This window comes from Nothoprocta perdicaria, unplaced genomic scaffold, assembly GCF_003342845.1.
Source record: "Nothoprocta perdicaria isolate Ctin4 unplaced genomic scaffold, notPer1 scaffold_11, whole genome shotgun sequence".
Classification (NCBI taxonomy): Eukaryota; Metazoa; Chordata; class Aves; order Tinamiformes; family Tinamidae; genus Nothoprocta; species Nothoprocta perdicaria.
In genome coordinates, this window is record NW_020454205.1 from 1,689,771 (window position 1) to 1,712,468 (window position 22,698).

The following is a 22,698-nucleotide window of genomic DNA, read 5'->3' on the forward strand; positions in this document are numbered from 1 at the left end:
GGACCGGCGGCCCACGCCGCCCGCCATCTTGGGGAGGGCGGGAAGGGAGGCGGCGGCCGCCATGACGGGGAGGGCAGGGAGCCGCCCCCGCCGCGGCGCGCGTGGGCGGCGGCGCCGCCATCTTGGCGACTGCTTCCGCGCGCGGTCGCTTTGAGGGATCCTGGCAGGGGGGAGATGATTCGGTCACAACATCCACTCAGGCACAACAGACGAGACCTGGTCACAAAAGCCTGAAATACTAAACCTTCAAAGCCACTTCTTTTTTTTTTTCTTTTCATTACGCACTTTTAGCAACTTGCTGGATTTCATGCTCTCTGGGGCAGCATGGGGCACGCAGGGGTGGAGGGGCAACTACGCACTGAAAATTAACAGGGAAGCTTTTAATATTTAGGGAAAAAAAGAGATGGTTAAAGAAAAAAGAAGATGAAGTACAAAATAGAAATACATAACGAAACACATTTACATCTTTCTTGACCTAAATACGTAACCATTTCCGTCTTCCTTTAAAATAAAATGACTCAAAGTTTTCCAACGGGATTTGTACCATTTTTATTTGTAAAAATAACCATCTGAATGCTTCAATAGTAGTTTACAGTTACGGTTCTTCATTACATTAGTACAGCATTCAGTAGTTGGAAAAAAAAAAGTTAATAAACTGTGCTTGAGAAGATGCAGGTTGGATTCCAAGTCATTAGTCACTGGAATAAGTCTTTTTCCTCATTTTGTACATTAACATTTAGTGAAGTCTTTTAACTTCAATTTACAAAAGCAAACAATACCGACAAAACCCCATCAAAACCATCAAACAATATTTTATATTGTTTATTACAAATATGTTATGCAAAATATAACACTGGCACCAGATTCGTCACCATTGTTTGTAAAGATATATTGCACATGCTAAAGCATAAAATATAAGACAAAACCTACAAAACATAAGATATTGGCTTTAATATATAGATCACTGCATAAGAAACGCATAAAATTACATTTTATACACACACTCAGATTGTCACTAGTTTAAAACGCTCCTTCCTATAACACTGACCTAAGGTTTACTTTTTGTGTATAAGAAAGCATTTTCAGCACTGCAAAATTATACATTATTCCTATAGAAATTTAGCCTATTAATTTTCATTTCAATGCAGGTAGAACATACAAAAAGAAGAAACACTTTTTACATTCAGAGAAGGGTTCAAATGAAAATTTACCGGTCATATATTGCTTTTTTAACACTCAAATGAAAAAAAAAAAAAAAAAAAAAGACAAGTTTCACAAAACAGTTTCAGAATACACAAATATAAAAAGGCACTCTAATTTTCTTACATGACTAGGAATAAAAATCACAAAACTCTAAAAATTATCCTCAAGATACACAACCAAGTTTCTCAACAGTACAATGGATAAACAATTCATTTTATGTGTTTGTTCCAATTTAAACACCTGGCAGCTGCTTACTGCACAAAAGTACCAAACACATTATGGTGCCCTTTTAGTAGCGATGAACAGAAATCCCCTGAGCTATTTCACAGCAATTTCAGGCAGTCCAGAGGTTGCAAAATTCAGTATTTGGGAGAGAAATCTGGGACCCAATCCTGCTATGGATTGCACCCGCAACTGTGGTTCAAATTCAAGATTAAACTTTAATTAATAGAACTGGGGTAGGCCAGCTGCTGCCCCAGATAGCCCCTGTTGGGTGCAGATACAGAAGTAGTCCATGAACTGTAAACGGCAGGAGCCAGGGTTAAGTGCAACGATTAGGTGCGAGCAACTCCACTCTTGCAAAAAAGTCCACAGAAAGGCAAAACGAGTGCTTACGAGAGTGAAATTAGTCCCGTGCTTAAATTACAAAGTCCTGTCCTACATTACAGATTTACTTCTACAAGTGATAAATTATATTACAGATTAATGTACTAGCATACGAGGAAAGGGATTCTGGTAACTAGTGGGAGCTCTGAGATAGGCCCATGCTGAGCACTTCCAAGGGTCCTGCTCAAGACAGTTGTCCTTCCTAAGTACCCCATGCTCAAAGCATGACCTTCCCATTTCGCCTTTATGGTACTAAAAAAACAAGTGATATTCTTCTATGGTTTCTGGAATATTGCATACTTCAATCCTTGTTAGTTTACAGGAAAAAAAAAATCATTAAAAGCAAAAATTCAGGTTGGGTTCCTACGAGGATCATAGTAATTCAGTGATCACTTGTGCTTCTATAATGTTATATACCTCGATAAGAGGCAGCAGTTGTACTGCACAATTACCAGAGTCGTTTTAAGTGCCATCATTCTACATAGAAACTACAACTGCCAAATTTGGGATTTCTATTCACATCTAAACAGACACCACTGAAAACATCACTCTTCCAAACCTCATCTTTTCAGTGCTTTAAGAAAGGTGGTTATTGCTATTCTGCAATTTTAAAAAAGCAAAATATTTTGAGAAAAGTCAATCATAACAATGTTATTCTGAACTCATTTCTGAGGAGAAAATCAGGGTTTGGATACTCTGTCATTCTACTGCAGAAAATGCAGGGTTGATGAAAAAAAAGATATGCTCACCTTAAGAAACATTACATTCCTTGTGATTTTTTTGATTCAAACTTAAGAAATCTGCTAACGTTCGAGGAAACAATACTTAATTTTAGCACGGCAAAATAAACTTAACATATAGTTAAATTTGTTCTAATTAAAGAACTGGAATCTGTCAACAGACCTTTTTAGCAATTCAGTGGAACACAGCCAAAACCTGAAACTAAAATAAAAATCCTTACTTTTCACTTATCCTGGCAAAAAGTCCGAACTGATGACAGTTCCTCAGACTCCTAGCAGAGATTTAGCCTGCACCCAGCCTGCATGGGAATTGCTAGAACTTTAGCACCTTTATGTCACGCTGTATTATATTTCCCCTCTCTTTGAAGCTCTCCCCAATGTCTAGCACGGGGTTGGATCTCTTTCTTACGTTCTCAAATTGTGAGAGCCGTCTTGCTCTCAGGTTTTTATCTAGCTTGATGACTTTATCTCTGCACTGCATGCAACGAGGGTGGCAAAGTGCTGAAGAGCATCAGCCCTCCCTTTTCCACTCAGGCCATTGGTCTTGCCTAGATTCACATTTCATTTTGCATTATGCCAAATCGGATGTATGAAAACTAACAAGAAGAACAAGCCATAGTTATTTTTCTTAGGCATTTGCTTTGTTTCAAATAAATACAAACACATTTACATAAAAAGAATACGAACATTTTCTTTAGCCTGGAAAAAGTAAGCGTGGTCAACACATCAGTTACAAATGTCAAGCTGTCAACTTGAAACCTGTGTCATAAAACGTAAAATACTCTCATGACTACTTGTTATCTCAAGATTTTATATTTCTATGGTGTAGAAAAACTACTTCATTCTGTCCCTCACATTTGAGGAAAAAAAGAAAAGTAGCAAAGTCTTCTAGTTACCGAAGCATTTTGGTCCTCTTGGTACAGCTGGTTAGTTCACAATAGGCTTTTGTTTGTGTTTTGTTTGAGTTTGTTTTTGTTTTTAAAGTCTCATTCTTCCTTTTGTACATCTGTTGCAGATGAGGATCGGGGTCCATTCGACCTAGAAACTTTGGCAGAAGGAGTAGACATATTCACAATGCTGACATTGCTCTAAAAAGCTGGTGACAATAGGCCTTTTAGTCTGCATCTCCAGTCCCTTGCATGGTATATATTTATGTTCTCTTCTGTTTGGTATTTCAACTTTTGGTGTTACCTTTTCACGGCTCTACCTTTGCTCAGAGCTGTTCATCCAAGCTCTGACAAAAGTATTTTAAATTTCAAGATTATTTACAGTAAAAGCTATTTGAGTGTAGATATATTTTTTTTAAAAAATCCCTTTAAGTTGGCAACTTAAGCATTTTGATATACCTCTGTCTACATCTGATTTTTCTTTCGCTGATAGTAGATTCTTGGTTAATGGCTCAGGTGACGGAAACTTCTAATGACCCTAATTCTGTAGTGCAAATAAATCATACACGTTTGTGCTGAATCGAAACAATAAAAGTAAGGGCCAAGTCATTTTACGCAAGTGATTCCACTGACGTCTGTGGCGAGACAAGTGGCATTTGGCCTTCCAAATTTCTATTTTTCTAACTGTGTGCTGCAACTACGAATTGCAAAAAGTGCCTTCTGTCTGTTCAAGTGCTTAACACATGCAGAATGTAAAATGTTTCATTTCCTGTAGCAAAGCAATACAGGCAGTGTTAAGATTTACGACCTTGCCTTTGGTTTGTGTAATAACTTTATCTAATTAATAGAGCCCCTGGAACTAGGAAACAGACAAACAGAGGGAGGGGATGATGGCTGAAATCTATGAAAAACTACACTGGAAATATATTTGTGTACTAAAGGTACAGCTAAATATATAAGTACATTTTACAAACAGTTCCCTGTTTACTTGTGCTGTCACAAAGAGGCATTTTCTCCTTTTCTACTTAAAATAAGAGGTAGAGACTTTCCACAGGGGCACTTAGGGCCTAAAGAAAACATGAGGAAGTTGAAAAGCCGCAGAACATTAAATGGGAATGCGTTCCAGTAAATTCCCCTAAGTTTGTTATTTAAAGGCTTGATTCTTAGCAATACTGCAAATCTTCCAATACCTATTTGGCAAGAATAATAATGAAGAGTATAGCAGTGAGACTTAAGCCTTTTAAAAAGACAAAAAAGGAAGTAAACTTAAATAATAATAAAAAGCTTTGAATGCCAAAAAGTCAAAATGTTTCCGAATCAGAATCGTTTTCATTGTACCCGTCCTCCGTTCCTAGGTTATTACTCAAGGGCTTCCCGCAAGAGTTAACGCCACCCACAGCGGTGCCATCGCAGAGATGTGTCCTGCCCAACGGGTCTTTTTTAAAGCCAACCAAGTTGAAAGTCGTCACTGAACTGGCAGGAGCAAAAGGCATCATGGTGGCCAAAATGAGCGCCAGGCAGTCAGCCACGTCTTTGTTAGGAGCGCAAGCCAGGGCTGGCGTGTGACCTGGGCACAAACGCAGACAAGGCAACGGTTAGTACTAAGAGTCCGGAGAGCGGCGCCGAGCGTTCCTCCTACCACGCACCCCAAGGTGCCCCCGGGAGCGGGAGATGGGCGTTCATTGCAGTCATGCCAGGCAGCTGAGGGGGGTTACTTAAAATTAGACATGCTGGGGAAAAAACACACTTCATGGGGCATTAACTGTGAGCGCAACAAGCACTGTTTTGGTAAAAACAGACAGCAAACACGCTTCACGGGATGGATAGAAGCACTTGCTAAACACAGGACTACAGCACAAACCATATGGTAAATACAGAACACGAAGTATAGAGCAACACGGACAGAAACCGGCTTCAGTTTCTGTACAGATGAACAAGTCTCATTCTGAGAGCAAGGACTTTCATTAGAACATAAAAGGTATTAGGTTAAAAACATTTTGGAGGAATTAACACAATTTCAAGGATTGATCAGCTGATTATCCGCTCAACTCAGAAAGCAATTTATTTAGCAGTTAAGTTATAAGAGTAAAGAATAAGACCAGAGCATGTGATACATGTATAGCAGGTATGCTTGCGGCCAGTTAGTTATCCCAAATTTATGTTATGTTAAAAGAACGACTGTATTGGGGAAGGACAGCGTACTTTTTAAATATAAAGTGAATATAATAAAAATCTCAGTGAAGCAGAGTCCTGGGGAGCTATTAGAGTTTGTCTTCATCTCAGTTTGGTTCCTGTTCAAAGCGACACATCCTTGAAAGATGTGTGTTGAGCCTGAAACACTTAGCCTGGGTTAACTTGCTACCTGTCCGTTTTGCAGGCTGCAGTGTGTACCGCAGCCCAACAAATCCTCCTGTACACTAAAAGCAAACAAATTCTTTCACAGATCACTCAGTCAAAAGCAGTTATCTGAGGCGGTGACTGCTACTGACACCTACACCTACAGCGACACTTACAGCGTAGGTGAGCTCAGCAAACTTAAGCTCAGCTTTGTGGCCAACTGCCCACTACCCACAGAAGCACTAACTGCAGTGACTGCCTACCCTAAAGAGCCTCTTTGCCCCCACGGAGCTACCCAGGTGATTATTCTTTACATAACATTTTATTTAAATTTCTCAACTGCTTATACAGTTGAAAGGAAGAAAAATTAAAATGTGTATCAAGTTGCAATGTAATGGTCTCTCATTACATATGTATACATTAGGTGGATCCAAAAGTACAGTTTTAAAAGTAAAATGTGGCTAGAAACTAGTTCTGGTTTACTTTTTGCTGTCCTCTCTGAGAAGATGTTGGAGCCAGATGCTTTCAGCAGCACCCATTCCTGCAGGTATGCCTAGTTGTAAGTGGTTAAGAGTAAGTACTCACCACCTAACGTTTTCATCCATAGATCTCAAATGTCTGGCAATAATTGTACGTATTATTATTATTATTACTGTGCAGGTACGGGAAGACGGAGGTCCTGAACTGTTACACTAACAACTGAAGTCAGCATTTTAAGAGACAACAGCTTATTTTAGGACGGCATTTAAAAAAACTTCAATTACAGAAGCACAGTATAGGCAACTTGAGGGCTTTATAAGGTGTTTAAGGAAGGACTTCACTGAGATCTGGAACAAAATTACCAAATGAATTAACTAACCCGGTATTTTATGAGACAACCATTTTCACTCACATCCTTGGTTAGGTGGTACAATTGGCAAACATCAGCTTTGATCTCAGAATGAACTGGGATACAATCAAACATATGTTGATGGCTTTCTTCATACCCATTAAACATGCGCTGATTGAATGCATAATCCTTAATTCTTCTGCAAGGCGTCAGAATTATCCGGTGCCACTTGCATGTTTAGGAAATTCAAGTTACCACTGCACTCGAGCATTAAAAAAAGACTAACTGTTGACAATACATGCAAAATGAACAATAAAGGGGACCACCGAGATGTTTACAGCACGCATTTATATAAAATCAACAGTAACAGCCCGTTGGGTTGTGTTTTGTTGCATTATTTTTTAAGGTACTCACACAGCTTATTCTCTGTCCTTGAAAGGATAAAAGTGTCCATGTTATCTAACCAGCTTCTAAGTTTATTGCTTCAATGAGTTTTAAAATTACCTGTTAGGTGCTACTGAAGATTGTCAAAGGGCGTTATTTTACTTACCATTTTCATCTACTGCTAGGACACAGGCCCCTTTGGCTAGCAACTCTTCCACCACCAGCTTTAAGCCATTTCGTGCAGCAATATGGAGAGGTCTACAAAAGCCAAATATGGAGACATCTACAAAGGCCTGATTCAAATTCAGGTTAAAATAGACTCCTAAAAATAGGCAGACAATGCTTAAAGCATATCCAGCATCAGAAAGAGAGCATTTTGCCTTTTTTTTTATCATTAAAGTTATAAAACATATGTACCTGTCCATGAATGTGTATTTTGATATCATCTTCAAATAAATGACCTCGTATTATTTTTCACCTAGACTGTGCATAGGCCTGGCAGCCAAAGAGTCAGAATAGAGGGAAAAGGCAAAATAAATTTGATTCTTTCAAGGGCAAGCACTTGAAAAATTCTGAAGTCTACTTTTTATTCCATGAAAAATATCTGAGACATGAATTCAAAAATCAGAATTTTCTGGTAAAACAACAGATCTTTAGAGGCTAAAGCTATACTTACGTCTGCAATGCATTATTTTTTGCATTAATAAGGCTCTGTTCTTGGATCTTGTCAAGTATTAACAAGGCACATTTTTCATGACCCTGTATTAAAAACATAATATTCACTTGTTAAGGAATTTGAAACTGAGGCAAAAGAAAGAACATATAAAAGTGAAAGTTAGTAAATCAAGAGCATTCAATTGATTACTTATTAGAAACCGTTATTGTAGAAAGAGATGGATTAATCTCAAAATGTAATACTACTTCTTGGGCTTTTAAATGATTTTTTTTTGCATTATTAAACTGACACAAAGGTCCTTCACTGTGAGAAGTCTGGAAAAATAAAACTCGGGAAATAATACAGATTGAGTCCTCATTTCTGAGACCGTTTCAGCACCAGAAGGTGCAGGTGGCCTTCTTTAGGGCCCTGAACAGCTGCCTGGAGGACTTTAAGAAGGGAAGCAGACTCATGGATCTACAAATCTGCATGACACAGTCAGAGCTGGAATCCACACTGTGAACGGCAAAAGAAAAGTTACAGGAGAAGGAATCCCATGGATCTTTTAATTGCAAAAACAAGATTCTGTAGCAGCAATTGCATTTAACAGGAAGGGAAAGAACTTACAGGAAGAAAGAGTGGAAAATATACAACCACCAAATCTAACCAGTGACACTGTTTATACTATTAAGAGAGCTTAAGGACAAACTGGGGTCACTTCCACAGGAACTGGAGAGTAAGAATAAAGATTTTTTTTCCTTTTTCTCCTCTCCTCTCTGAATTAATGTTCAATTTTACAACGAGCTTATTTGGTAAAATCTGAAAGGATTTTCCATCATTTCTCTTAGTGTTCTATTTCAGAAGTCATAAGAGACTGTATATTTCTCAATTTTCAATGCACTGAGCATGTGCTCAGTAAATACCCTCTTCCCTTCTCTACCACGTCTGACCATCATTTATTTATGTCTGAATATTGTTTTTCTTTTAGGAGTATACACAAACAGAGATAAACTGTGAGGAGCATAGGAAGCATACAGAGGTCCTCAACTTACTTTACTGCTAGCCAAGTGCAAAGGTGTATTCAAGTCCTTATCCTTTAATGTCAGGTCCGCCTTGGCAATGTTCACCAAGAAGTCTGCAGTACAGAAACAAAAAAAAATCAGCGAACAAACCCAATAGGCAGATGAACATGTGTAAACAAAGGAGAAAAATCTATTCCTATTTCGATATATTTCTTTATACACACTAATCAATTTACATGACATAAGCTTTATGAAGTGAAAATAATGAATGAGAAGAGACCGCCCTTGTGCAGATAGTCAGCAATCAAAAGCACAGCTAATACCTCATCGGTATTAAATTGCCAAACACATGCTCATCTTCATTTATTTATGAAATTCCCATCTGCAGACCAGCAGATTTTGCCTGAATCACCCTATCCTGGGAACAAATGTGGACCACGCTTTAAGGTACAAAAGAAGGTGGGGGAAGTAGACATCCACATAGTAGACGTCTTCAAGTAGACATCACACGTAACGGATTTCTCTTATTTTTCACAAGAAAAGTGAGCAGCACCTTGGGCCTGGTAACTGCAGCAGCATTTGGAGCAGAGGAACAGGGCAAGGATTTTAGCACTGGAAGAGGCTGCTCAGGGAGGCTGCGGAGGCTCCTTCCCTGGAGATCTTCCAAACCCACCTGGATGTGGCTGAGTGCCCCGTGCTCTGAGTGTCCCCGCTGAAGCAGGGGCTGGACTAGATGATCTCCAGAGGTCCCTTCCCACCTCAGTTGTTGGGTCTGTGATTCCGCGACGTACCCACCTACGGCGCCCACGTGCCCGCCGAGAGCTGCCATCATGAGGGGCGTCTTCCCCGACCGGTCGGCGGCGTCCACGTGCGCGCGGTGCCCAAGGAGCAGCTGCAGGCACTCGGCGTGGTCCGCAAAGGCTGCCGCGTGAAGGGGCGTCCTGCGGGCGACAGCAACGGCGCCGCGTGAGCGAGCGCGCCGCGCCGCTTCCACCCGCCCTTCACACCTCACAACACTGCAAAGCTTGGGCAGGTCCAGGAAAACAGCCTACAGCCAGAGAGGTTTCAAGCAAACAAAATGCTCTTCTTTTTTTTTTTAACAGCAAAACTGAATGCTTCATCATATTCTTCCTATGAGCAAGCCACCATTTAACTTCCTTGCAGTTTAAGCTGCTGTGTAAAGAGCTAGCATGGCAAGTCTTAGCTCAACCGTATCAGATAAGGATTAGTTCCAGATTAAGAGATTAAGAAAAAAAATATAAATGCTAGACAGAGTCAGGAAGATGAAATGTAGTTTATTTAAGAAACTATTACCTTCCTTTGTCATCTTTGCAATTAACAATGCTGGCATCTATGGCTCCAATGAGCAGCGATGCACAGTTTTCATGATCGTTAATTCTGCAAAAAGCAAATATTTTTCAGAAAGGTAACAAGTCCACCTCTTTTGTCACTTTCCCACATTAATGTAGTTTATTTCTCATTAATATTTCTCACTGGTTATTTACAATTTCTCACTAATATTTCTCATTGGTTATTTACAATTTACATTTATTCCTCCACCTTAATGCTTTACTGATCATTCACCATCTTTCTGTTTAATCAAACTGCATCTACGACTAAGAATTTGAATCTCTACAGCCAAGTTGATCCTATTCACTGTGCATGAAGTGAAATGAGAATGCAGCAAAATCCTTCGGATTAAAGCTTCAATACTTAATACCTTAAAACCATTCACTACAGTCTAAATGTCACCTGAATCTGGAAAGCAGTCATACATACCTGTATATAAAAAGCTTTATTGTATTTTTTTACAGTATGAAAGCTCCTCCAATTCAAATCCTTAATATGTTTACTTGATGAAGATACCCAAACAACACTGCTTGATTAATTTGGTTATGAGAAATTTGTCTGATTGCATTATGAAAATCAATTGTATTTTGTAACAGGACAGGACATTAAGCCAGTTACATCCAGCTTGGGTTATTGACAGTCCTGTTGTATTCAACTTGAATATGTTTTTAAACAGGCTTGAGAGTTGTATGCTAGTTTGAAAGACAGCATATACTGTATTTTTTTTCTAAACAACCACTGGAAATTCAGATTTCAAACACTATGTTTCAGCTGCAATGGATTTTATTTTTAAGTACAATAAAATCAGTGTTTTTCAAATGTTCTTATCTCCCTGTTTTTTATTATTGATAATTCTAAGGTTTGATACCAAATAAATTACTTTTTTTCTAGTGACATTGGACTGTAGAAAGGAAAATAATGCCTAGCATTATTTCTGGAATATAATATTCATTCTTTTAGAAGAACAAAGAGTTCATAATTCAGTCTTTTTAATAGTTGGCAGGAGATAGGAAGATTTATATTTGGATCCACAGTGCTTAATTCTTTACTCTTCTGATGGCTTAGATGTTTTAATAAGCCATGTCCTACAAAATGCTGCCGTCTTCCATTATTTGCAAAATGTATTTGCATTTGTAATATTATGTAAAGTCGGGATGTTGCTCTATTGGAATCCTTTCTGTCTGAGCACGCACTGCTTTACCTGAATACAGATTGTGCCTGAAACACATGCATGGAGGCAGAAAGTGATTCACAAGAGGCACCTCTGTTTTCCACAAGCAATGCCAGGGCTCTGGATGCAGAGTGAAGCTCTAATGCCCATCAGCCCCTTTATCCAGGAGCTGGGTAAGATGCAGCAAACCTTCAGCACAAAGATTTTCTCCAAGGAGAAAGAAACCTTGCAGGGAGTCAGCCTAGATGAAATTCAGCTGAGGGTATCCTGAACAAAACAGGGCCTCTGCACAGAACATCACTCCTGCGTGGCATAGATTATCATTTCAAAGTCAGCAGTTCATCAAAGAACTTAGATGTATTGAATTTAAGCAAAATACTTCTTATTTTACCATTTTTTTCAGCAGAAGGATAAAAGTGATTTTATCATCAGGTTTAAATTTATTCGCTCAAGCTATTACCTGAAATAAAAATATTTTTTTCCTTATCATACTGTTATTTTTTTCCAGACATATGTTAATGCGATGTATTTGCATTTATTACTGGAAATTTCTACTTACACGGCACAGTGCAATGGAGAGAAGTTATTACCATAGAATTTGCGGAATAATTTTTGTTCCAATAGTACCTCTATGCAGTTTTCATGACCTACAAGAGATTAGACATTTCACAGCATTTTGCACAAAGGAAGGAATTAACCCAATTGACATTAGGTTTATACAGGTTAGAGCTTAACACTTGAAATTCAAAGCTGAACACAACATGCATTTAAGTGTTTAGGCGGGAAAATTCTAGCAATTAGAAATATTTTTTATGGCAGCCAGAATAGATTTAGGCTAATAATGACATTTAGTGAAAAATGGGAAAGGAAAACAAAAAGGCTTCTTTTTAAATGAGTTTTCATATGTGGCCTCAAAGATCTCCAAAGACAGTCTTAAATAACGGTACTAAGAAGCTTTATCCTTATATTAAGCAGCAAAAATCAGATAATCTGTTTCAGAATAATCCGTTCAGTTCAGACTATCTATGCAGATGGTCTTTTGCATCAGCAGATAAGAGGGTGGTGGCTCGGAAGGAGATTCCTGGCTCCACAGAGACCAATGAGGATTTTACCACTGACTGCAGTAAAGCCAAATCACAGCAAACGAGCACAACAATTGCAATATTCCCCTAAGAAACGCAGAGCAATTGGGATGTACTGCTGCATTTTCACAGAATCACAGAATATTTAAGGTTGGAAGGGACCTCTAGAGATCATCTAGTCCAACCTTCCCGCTCAAGCAGGCACACCTAGAGCATGTGGCACAGGGTGGCATCCAGGCGGGTTTTGAAGACCTCCAGAGTAGGAGACTCCACAACCTCCCTGGGCAGCCTGTTCCACTGCTCTGTCACCCTAACAGGAAAGAAGTTGCTCCTCACCTGGAGACGGAACTTCCTGTGATCCAGCTTGTGGCCATTACCCCTCGTCCTATCGCTGGCCACCAGTGAGAACAGCCTGTCCCCTTCCTCCCTGCATTCTCCCTTCCTGAACTTATACATATTAATCATATCCCCTCTGAGCCGTCTCTTCTCCAGAGAAAACAGGCCCAGCTCACTCAGCCTCTCTTCATACGAGAGATGTTCCATTCCCCTAATCATCCTGGTTGCCCTTCTCTGGATCCTCTCGAGAAGCTCCACGTCCCTCTTATACTGGGGAGCCCAGAACTGAATTTTCCCTGGCTTCTGAACTGAAACAAGCAACACTATGAAAGAGAGAGACCAAGCAGAGGGGAAATAATTTGATTCCTCCATTTCAAGCTTGTCAAAGCACAGGCTGCTTTTTTTTTTTTTTTTTTTTCCCCCTCAAATCAGGCTTCCCTAAAATAGAAGCCACATATGAACCTGGCAAAAACCCATGGGGAAAACCTTACCATTGTAAGAAGCCCAGTGCAGTGGTGTGTAGCCATGATTATCTTTCAAGCTGCAGTCCTCCTCTGAAAGTGCCACCTGCAGTAACTCGCTGAGCCACGTGGCGTGACCCCGAGCCGCTGCGAAGTGCAGCGGGGTTCTGCCCCTGGAGTCTTTACACAAAATAGACACTTCTTTCTCCAAGAGCATCTGAACACACTCTTCATGCCCGGTCATGATCTGGTAACGAAGAAATAAGGGAAGAAGTTGACATAAGACAGCTTTATGCCTGGGATATAGGGCATATGATTGGTGCGTGTGAACATGAAACAGCCTAACTGGGATTCAGAGGGCAAAGATGAAAGCTCCCGTGTTCCCATGAGCATCTGTGATAACCTGGTAAACCGAAATCTGTCTCCAGATCAAACTTATTTGAACCATTCTCTCCCAAGAAATACGAAAATAACTGCTTGACAGTTCCTTTAATCAAATTATTTTCAGAATTTCTACTACAGAATAGTGATTGCTACAGCAAAACCCTAGGGACAGAGATACTGGGCTAATCAGTATTTGATCTAATTCATTAATATGAATGTGAAATAAAGTCAAAGGGAAAGCATTACTGAGAACAGATCTGCCCCGATTTTCACCTCTTTGATGGTGCTTGTTCATATTTCCCTCCAGTGAGTATCCTTGGATTTACAAATAAAACGTCATCACAGCAAAACAAATCACCAAAGATCATAAAATTAAATCACCCCTCGATGTAAAGCTGTGCATCCCAGCAGATCAGCCGCATCAACAGATGCTTCTTTTTCAAGTAACAAGGAAACAGCATCAATGTGCCCATATGCCACAGCAAGCATTAGTGGGGTTCTAGAAAACAAAAGCAGTCACAGCTATAAAATGTCACTGTTAGAGCAGAAACACCCCATTTCTCTCCATCTCTACCCACTATCCTATTCCTTTCGCTGTACTTTGCACTCATCTATACAAAACCCAAGCAAAGACGTTTTATATGAAATTATTTGTTCAATAGCTAACCACCGTGAGCAAAATAGAAACCAATTCATTTCTAAGGAGTTTAAAGAACAGCGTCACTCAAAACAATCTGTTCTCTTAATAACGTACAATTAATGTCAACCCTACTATACTTAAAAAATATCCTGAATAAGTGTCCCCATCAGCTACCAGACTGTCAGCTGCTTAAGGCATTTGTTCTGAAAACACTGTGCAACTGTTCAAAGAGGAGGAAGACACGTGAGGAAATTGTTCTACAGCCCCACCTTCCATTTTTCTCCATTTTTTTCTCTCCATTTTCTCCTTTTCAGAATTTTCTCCTGAAAGGGATCTATTCTACTTCTATTTTTAGATAAGACTAATGCCATTTAAAATATAAGCACAAAGGGATATATATATTCCAGACATCCGAAGTGAGTGCTTAAAATCATTCATATTTTCACTTTAAAAAAGCATACTTCATATTTGTACTTCATATATCCTTTAATGAGAAGCAACACTTTTTGTAGGATCAGCTCAAGTTTGGATGTCACATTGAATAAAAGGCCCACTTTGTTAACGCTAATACGCCAAGTAAAACCTGAAATACTAATTTTTGGAAAGAAAAAAAAGAGACTCTCTGCAGAAACACCTTAGGAGCTTGTCAGTTTTTACTGAATCTGGCCCTAAGTCCCCAAGACGAATTGTTTAAAGTTTGAGGCAGAAGCTCAAGTTTTCCACATGGCTTGGATCAACTGAACGTCTACTTTGTAGTCTGTGCCAATTCTATAAGTAGTGCTGGAAATACAGTATTTCAACTATTTATTTATTTATTTATTTAAGTCAGCAATCTGAGATGCTATTTGAATCACAGAGCTGAAAGAAAACCATCACAAAGAAAACTTACTGTCCTTTGGCGTCTGTCACATCAGGGTTGTCCGCAACTTCTAGCAACAATCGTAAACACGGCGTGTGGCCATTAATGACTAGAAGGAAAGAAAGAAGGAAAGAAAGAAGGAAAAGAAAAAAAGAAGAAACTTAAGAAGTTGTCTTACACCCAAACACTTGTAATACTAACTCAAATATTCAATTACAGATACTTATCCACGCGCACAAAATTAGTGAGGTACCTGAATTATTTATTTTTTTAATAAAGTTGTTTATAAAACAATTGCATCAAAAATGATTGTTCACAAACAATCATTCTCACTGTTTTCGGTTAACTTGTCCTAATGAAGTCGTGAGCTCTTTTTTTCGGGACCAGGATAGTTCAAAGATATTTTTTTCTGTTTTTTAATTTTATGTACAAAAATCACAAACGAGTAGAACAGAAACTGAGATTTTCGCCATGAAGAAGATTTCTACTCAACCAGATAACATCTCAAAATCCTGCAGAGTGGGAAGACCAAGCTTTTTTTTTTTTTAGGTTTTTGGAAGTTTCCAAAAAACTTCCAAGTTTTGGAAGTAAAAGGACAAGGCTCATGAATTTTTCTAGGGACTCTAGAGGCAAATTCTTCAAGATTATTATGAAGAAGCAAGCATCTATGAGAATGACAAAAATCCGTGTTTGGGATTTTTTCCCCCACTTTTCTTCAGGCTTTAAACTTATGCAACTCATGGGATGGACACAATGGCATTTTCCTTTTAAAACAAGCAAACAAATCCAAAAATAACCCCCCAAACACTGATTCTGTACTCCGTAGATACAGACTGTGTTTTTATCAGGAGACTCATGCATTTGCACTGCCTACACGCTGTGGGCTGCTGCAAAACCCTGGGTCAGAGCCCGTGTCACATCACTGTGGCAGATACACGGTGCCCACCTTCACAGCTTCTCTATCCCTCATCCCAAAATAACCTTAGTTGCGCTCCCCAGTGAATATATTCTTAGTTATTTACCACAAAGTAATACCATATACATAACACAAACAGTTCTGCAGGGCCGATGAGTCACTGCCATATGGAAAAGATATTCCTTCTCCCAGCAGGAAGAATCAGAACTGTTCAAACCAGCGTTTGAAAAGGATTTTGGTAAAGGAGTTTTGGAACAGATAATCCCCAAAACTCTCAGGAGCGATGGCTGAGCATTGCAGACCCTGCAGGGAACATCAGTTTGGCCTACAAAATGATAATACCAGCACTAGGGAAGCATTTCCAATGGATTCCTCGAGCTAGGAAGAGGAAAGACTGGTAGTAATAAAATTATACTGGGAACATATAATTTGAGCTAAGAAAATTCTCCATATTAGAGATTCAAAAGGAAGTCTATTTCCTGAGGGGAGTAGATGGAAAGATGGAACTTGGGAGAAAAAAAAATAACATAAAAAAAAAAACTTCATTAGATGAATTATTCTGTAGTAAAGTTACAAATAGTTTTCCTGCACACAGCTCCGCTGAATGCTTCAGTTGGATCCATCCGTTCCAGTCTCCCTAAGCATCAGGATCAGCAACTGCACCTGAGTGAGTGGGAAGATGGAAGGCGAGTGTGTTCCCGAGCCTTCAGCAGGAATCCTGCTACTTGTTGCAAAATATTCCCATCTAGCTCCTACATTCCCACTGCTGCAGTGGCACCACGCCGAGGGACCCATAGGTGGCATCATTCTTTGCTAAAATAAAATGTTTTGTTAGGAAACACTATAATAAAAATAATGGGTTTGTGATTGGTTTTTTAGAATGGCTGGACACTAGCTGATTTTTTAAAAAATGCTACAGATTTTTCTGGAGTGGAATGTTCTAAATGGGATATTAGTGCATACGTTTTCCTGAATTAGTTATATGTATTTTGGAGGAGGGAGGAAAAAAAGGAGGAGGAGACAGGAAAAAGAGGAGGAGGAGACAGGAAAAAAAGAAAAGGAAAAAAGGGGGGAAAAGGAAAAAAAGGAAAAAGGAGGGCAACATCTTCTAAGATGAAGAAAGCTGCAGGGGGAATACAAAGGTCTTTCATTTGACCCCAGCATAAACTGGGTTAGGTTTCCTACGCCCTGCCACTAGACCTTGCGTCAGGTAACACACGCCGGATGCTTTTCCGGTGACAGATTATAAATGCAGTTATCTCGTGCTGAAAATCCTCTAAATTCAAGACATTGGAAACAGCCTTTTCCTTCAAGGAGAGTTCAAATATTCAACCTGCCCATCCAGTATTTTCCTTTCTGTTCAACGTACATGTTCTCAATTTATTTATTCTTTTATGACTCAAGAGTTTTTTTTTTTTTGCTGTTTTTCTTTTTAAAATACACATTTGATCTATTTTGTTTCACTGTAGTTTCAAAGAACATTTTGCTTGGACCCCTGCAAATGTTTTTTTCATCTGAGAAGCTGAAATTACCACAGACTAGAAAAATCTGCAGTGGATCTTCGTACTAATATTACAAGGACGATGCATCATCTACAGTGATGAGGGCAATTGGAAAAAACACTAAGAAAAAGAACATAGTAAGAATTTGTACGAGGGTAAGAAATGTGACTTTTCACATTTGCAAGACATCTACCCCCAGACCATATTTTGAGTCAAAACTCTGACTTTGGTAATATTTACTTTTTTCAGTACTGCAGAATCCACGCAATTCAGCTTCAACAATAAGAAACCTATGTCACTACAAACAAAATTTTAAATAAATGAAAAATCATGGCACTACCGATGCAAGCAAAGTCTGCAAGGCAAAGCCAACCTCTTGTTCATCAGACACAAGTTGCATTTGAAGTGAACGCAGCAGAGTTTTTGACCAACACAACTGCAGTTTTGTGACAGTGCCCATCTTGACTTAAACTAAAGCAGCAAATTGTCTTTTTAACGAGGCAAGCAACATCTGGATTTAAAATTGGGTGTTTTTACAAAAAAACAACCAAACAAAACCTTCTCATCGATCTCAATCTCAGATTTCCAACTTGTACTCTTGTATTGTACACGTCTACATCGCTACCCACGATAAATTAATTATGTGCTCAGTTCTGTTGCAAAATTTAAGCATCCATAAAGCTTTTTTTCTCTTCTGATTATGCTGTTAAGTCTACTACCTAGATTTTCTTCAGTACTGCATATGAATTTCCTAAGAAGTATTTGACCTTGTGCTTCTGAGATGCACATACATCATCACACGTAGAAAACTGATGCCTTTAGGGAGTAGATGTTTTACTCTAAGCAAGAAGAAGAAACACAGAAAAACAATCAGGTCTGACCCAGAAAATGAACGCTGTCAAATAAAGTATTGATTCTAGCTCCCACTAGAGGACACTGCTATGCTGTGGAGCAGCGAGTTGAAATACTGTTCTCTTTGATACCTCTGCATATTTATCAGACAGATGCATAGTAAATAATAACCTTTAAATAAATGGCAAATTCTACCTTTTCCAGTCAATTATGAAACATTCATAACTTAGCACAGGAGGAAGGCAGGAGGCCCAGTCACACAAACCCATTAGCTGGCTCAGGAGGAGCTAATTCACCTAAAGAGGGGTGAATTTCTCTGATGTTGCCATTGCAAAAGATTGGATGTTTTGAACACGGACAACTTAATCACCAAGTGAAAGCCTACCTGCATTTTCAACCTTTCTTCTTTAGGAAAACCACTGAGGCAAACGTTCTCTCTTCCCCTGATCTTTTGGCCCAGGAACAACGAAGAGGACGTAAGGGAATCATCACACATCACAACGAGGAGGTGGTAATGGAGAGGTAAGGGAAAGTAGAGGCAAGCAGGTAAGGGCAGAGCAATAGCAGCGTGGAAAAAAATGGGATTCTGCGTGAGAGAGGACTCAATTGTGGGGACAGATAGAAAATCAAGGAACGGAGAGGTAAGAGTTACCTCCAAGACCTCAACGAGCAAGTTGTCCCCAACACACATCAGAATCTTCTTCCATTGAGAAGAACTAAGTTAACTAGTGTTAGAAGACAGATAAAGACAACTGCTATCTCCTTCTGTGTGGTAGGCTTCACCCTGCAAGAACAAGCAAGCAGAAACTCACCGGAAGCGTGGAGCGGGGTCCTTTTGGTGACGTTGTCTTTTACAGTGACAGAAGCACCCTGGCTGATGAGAGCTTCCACACACTCTGCGTGTCCTTTAAAGGCAGCCAGGTCCAAAGCAGTGCGGCCCTTCTCATCCTTAACGTCCAGATCCACCAGAGACTGGAGGAGGACTTCCAAGGCTTGGTGATGACCATTATAAGCCTAGAAATGAGAAATCAGGCATGTAAGGGGAAAAACAGAGCATACCCTCAGAGTCACAAAGAAATGTCTTACAAAGATTTTCACAAGAATGAAATCTGCCATTAATATCATCTCCTAAACATTGTAGAAATGACAGAGTTGTCTTGAGGCCTTTTTATTCTGTCCAAGACTTCCAGGGTCACATGGACTTTACCTACATTTACATCGTGGATGATACAAGCTGGAGCAATTGATTAGAAGAGAAAATTAATAGAAACACAGAAGAACAAAACAGTCACTGAACTTCAGGTTTATGTAGTGTTGACAGCCGAAAACTTGGAAGAATAGGGTGCAGAAGAGTGAACAGAGGGCTGTTTCCCTGTTGCACCAAAAAACTGAGTTGAGAAAGCGGAAAGGCAAAGACAAATAAAAAGGAAGGGTAGATTAGGGCATAGAGAACCCAGGTCCAAGAAAAAAAAACTGTGATGTAGTTGCCGGCTTTTCTGCTCCATGGCAATATTACTTAGAAAACAACCGGTAACAAGCCAGCTTTTCACAAAAATATATAGTAGTGTCTATCTTGAAGGTGCTAGGCAGACAGTATATCCTCCTTCTTGAAAGTATAGTAATGTTAGCCATGGTTTTGTGTCTTGGTATAAAATCTTGGCTGAGACACGTGTAGACACATTTGTGTGGCCATATTCACATGGACACTGCTAGAACTGGGTAAGGATGGCTGTAGGCATTCAGATAGAGGGAGGTTTTCAAACGTATCAGACATTTGTGGGTGTTTACAGTTAAAGTGTGGAAAAATAATGTTTATCCTCTTCTTTCTTTCTTTCTCTCTCTCTTCTTTTCTTTTCAACTGTACTTTTGGTGTCGGTATTTTCCTCTTACTCACATGTTAGTCAGTAAGAGTCATCAGGCAACTTCAACAAAGCTTCATCAGCAATTCCAGCTCCAAATCGTTTTTTGTTACATCTAGGCCTATACTCCTTCCCTGCTCTTTTAAAACAAGTCTATGATAAGACCTGCTTCCAAAACAGAGATTAAGGAATTATTATGGAGATAACGATCAGACACTATACACAGCTCATACTTACAGCTAAATGCAAAGGACTTATTGTAGGTGTCGAATCAGACTCCTCAAATATATTGTTTGTTTTTTCCAGAAGCTGTAAAAAGAAAGGAAAAAAAAAAAGGATAGGTTTTAAAAGAGCCTTTGCAAAACACCTAATCCTAATAACATAAGGCAAGTTAAACAAAACAGTCAACTTATATTCTTGAATTCTTGCCCAATTTTGACTTTTGCTTGGATGGAGTCAGGTAAGGACTTAGCAGGCAAGGATATATTTTGTTCTCAGCTATCTGCAGTGAATATTGAAAGACTCTAATAAATACTTCATATATTTCCTGTAAAACATTTTCAAGGATTTTTTTCCACAGAGTAAAGATATAATATTTAAATTTATTTTTTTTTAAATGTATTTGTTTTTGTCATTAACATCCTTATCCTGATTAATTAGTTCTGCTGAAATCACAGGGAAAAGCATTTATGGAGTAGAGCACTCAGTTGAATTCACATTAGAGAAAGTGCTGTTTCGTGAACACACAGGTTATCACATACACAAGCTACATCTAGGGGATCATTCTGACCCACAATTTGGACTGGGAATAATTATGAGAAAGCTGTGAGTCATTCACAGTCATTTCTTAAATGAATTTATCCAAGTAGAGCCTGCTTCTGTAGCAACACTCTTCCAAAACACACTGCATCCTCGAATGCTTGTAACCACAAACTGGCTAACACACTTAATAAAATGCACATTTTCATAAGATCTTTTTCATTTCAATGGATGCCAAAGCATTTTAAGGCTTTACAATTGGGGCTGTTTTATTCACTCAGTAGGAGGAAGTGTAGCTCTAACTGGGACCAAAATGCCTGCCCCAACAGAACAAGGACCCTGGCAACTCCTCCAATTCAAGCTGCACGGTATTGACAACGTTGCTGATAATCCAACACGTGTCAATGCACCACTGGTATGTACAGTGTTTTACCTGGTAATTCCCCAGAGGGTTAGTCTCCAGGAACCTTTATGCCTGAAAATGAGTATTTTACAAAAAAATAATAATAGGAGGCTGTAAAAGGAAAGCATAATAAGGAACTACCTCTGACTTGTAAGGTTGCTGAGGTGACAAGTCAGTCACAAGACAGTGTTTTGGGATTGTTTTTTTTGAAAGAATAAGGAGCTCACTGAGCCCTGAATTTGTTGGTATAGCAATTAGTAGTCTAGAACTATATATATACACACACACACACACGTGTGTATATATATATATGCACACATACATACAACTAGTATATATATATATAAAAAACTATTTTTATATAATATATATATTATTATAACATATACAACTAATATTACTATAATATATACAACTAGTATAACAATTCAGTTTTAATAGATCTACATTAAGGATAATCTTATCCAAATCAGGCAGAACACCAAGCAGTATTAACAGTGCATAAGGTCTCACAGATCTCTTCTTAAACAAGGGCATTAATGTAAAGATATGGAAAAAACTAGGAGATTAAGCATTGTTTTTTTTTTTTTTTTATGTTTTGGGAACAGTAAAATGTTAGGACTGGCAAAGAAGAGTGTGTTAATGTAAGTATCACTCATATGCAAGTGGCTGTGCATATATTAATAGCTAATATGAATGTTAAATCCTCTCTACAGCCAAGGAAAAAAAAATCCCACAGCAGGGGTTCAGTATGACTGGGGCAGGTTTAAGAAACATATTTGGTCTTAGCACGTGGGGCCATCTCTAACTTAAAATATTGTTCTTCTCTTTAAAGTATTGTTTAGTATGGTTAAAATATCCTTATTTAATGCAAATGAAAGAACCAGTGTTTAACGACACCCAGGATCACTTGCTGGATGCAGCCATCATCTTCAGAGGCAATTCCCAAAGAAAAAGCAAGGTAGATGCAAACATAGATGCAAACGGGGAGATGCAGCAGCCAACTCTGCATACACGGGTGTCACTTCTAAGCTACACAAAGCACGCTTGGAGCAAAGGGTTATTTTGACCCTCATTTCCCCTAGAGAGCAAACAAATCCAAGCACTATTCCCGCCCAACGCCGGCCTCCCCTCCGAGTCTATAAGGCTAGCACAGGAGCTGAGTTTAATCGCTTTTAATCACATCATTTGCTGAAATTTCAGGATCAAAATCTTAATAGAGAAATAATTCTCTTAACCCATGAGAGGGCTCCAAAAGTTTTCTGGAGAAAGGCGGATAATTGCTGTAAGAGTAGATAAAAAAAAAAAACACATTGAGAATTACCAGGCTCTTAAGGAACAAAGTGTGGGATTTTAGAGTCCCTCACAAAAGGTATCTCGGTGCCTCAAAGCCACTTAGCCTGATGCAGACTAAGCTTAATGAGCTTATTACTCACAACACTGAATTATTCTGTCAGGCAT

The 22,698-nt window shown here is 39.0% G+C and overlaps 1 protein-coding gene across 3 annotated transcripts in view; it reads right to left on the reverse strand.

The window, feature by feature from the left end:
* Positions 1–804: 804 nt before the first annotated feature.
* Positions 805–22,698, reverse strand: part of ANKRD44 (ankyrin repeat domain 44) — a 97,601-nt gene continuing 75,707 nt past the window's right edge. For 2 of the 3 annotated variants that reach the window (XM_026047681.1, XM_026047672.1), the window contains 12 exons: positions 20,313–20,384; positions 19,029–19,230; positions 14,977–15,055; positions 13,829–13,946; positions 13,094–13,310; positions 11,744–11,831; positions 9,978–10,061; positions 9,459–9,604; positions 8,694–8,776; positions 7,663–7,745; positions 7,153–7,244; positions 806–5,003 (listed from right to left, as the gene is read on the reverse strand). In XM_026047681.1, the coding sequence (XP_025903466.1) occupies positions 4,738–5,003; positions 7,153–7,244; positions 7,663–7,745; positions 8,694–8,776; positions 9,459–9,604; positions 9,978–10,061; positions 11,744–11,831; positions 13,094–13,310; positions 13,829–13,946; positions 14,977–15,055; positions 19,029–19,230; positions 20,313–20,384 (1,530 nt within the window). In that variant the 3' untranslated portion in view covers positions 806–4,737. Of the gene's footprint in view, positions 5,004–7,152; positions 7,245–7,662; positions 7,746–8,693; positions 8,777–9,458; positions 9,605–9,977; positions 10,062–11,743; positions 11,832–13,093; positions 13,311–13,828; positions 13,947–14,976; positions 15,056–19,028; positions 19,231–20,312; positions 20,385–22,698 lie in introns of all 3 variants that reach the window. The other variant, XM_026047678.1, reaches the window with a different exon arrangement.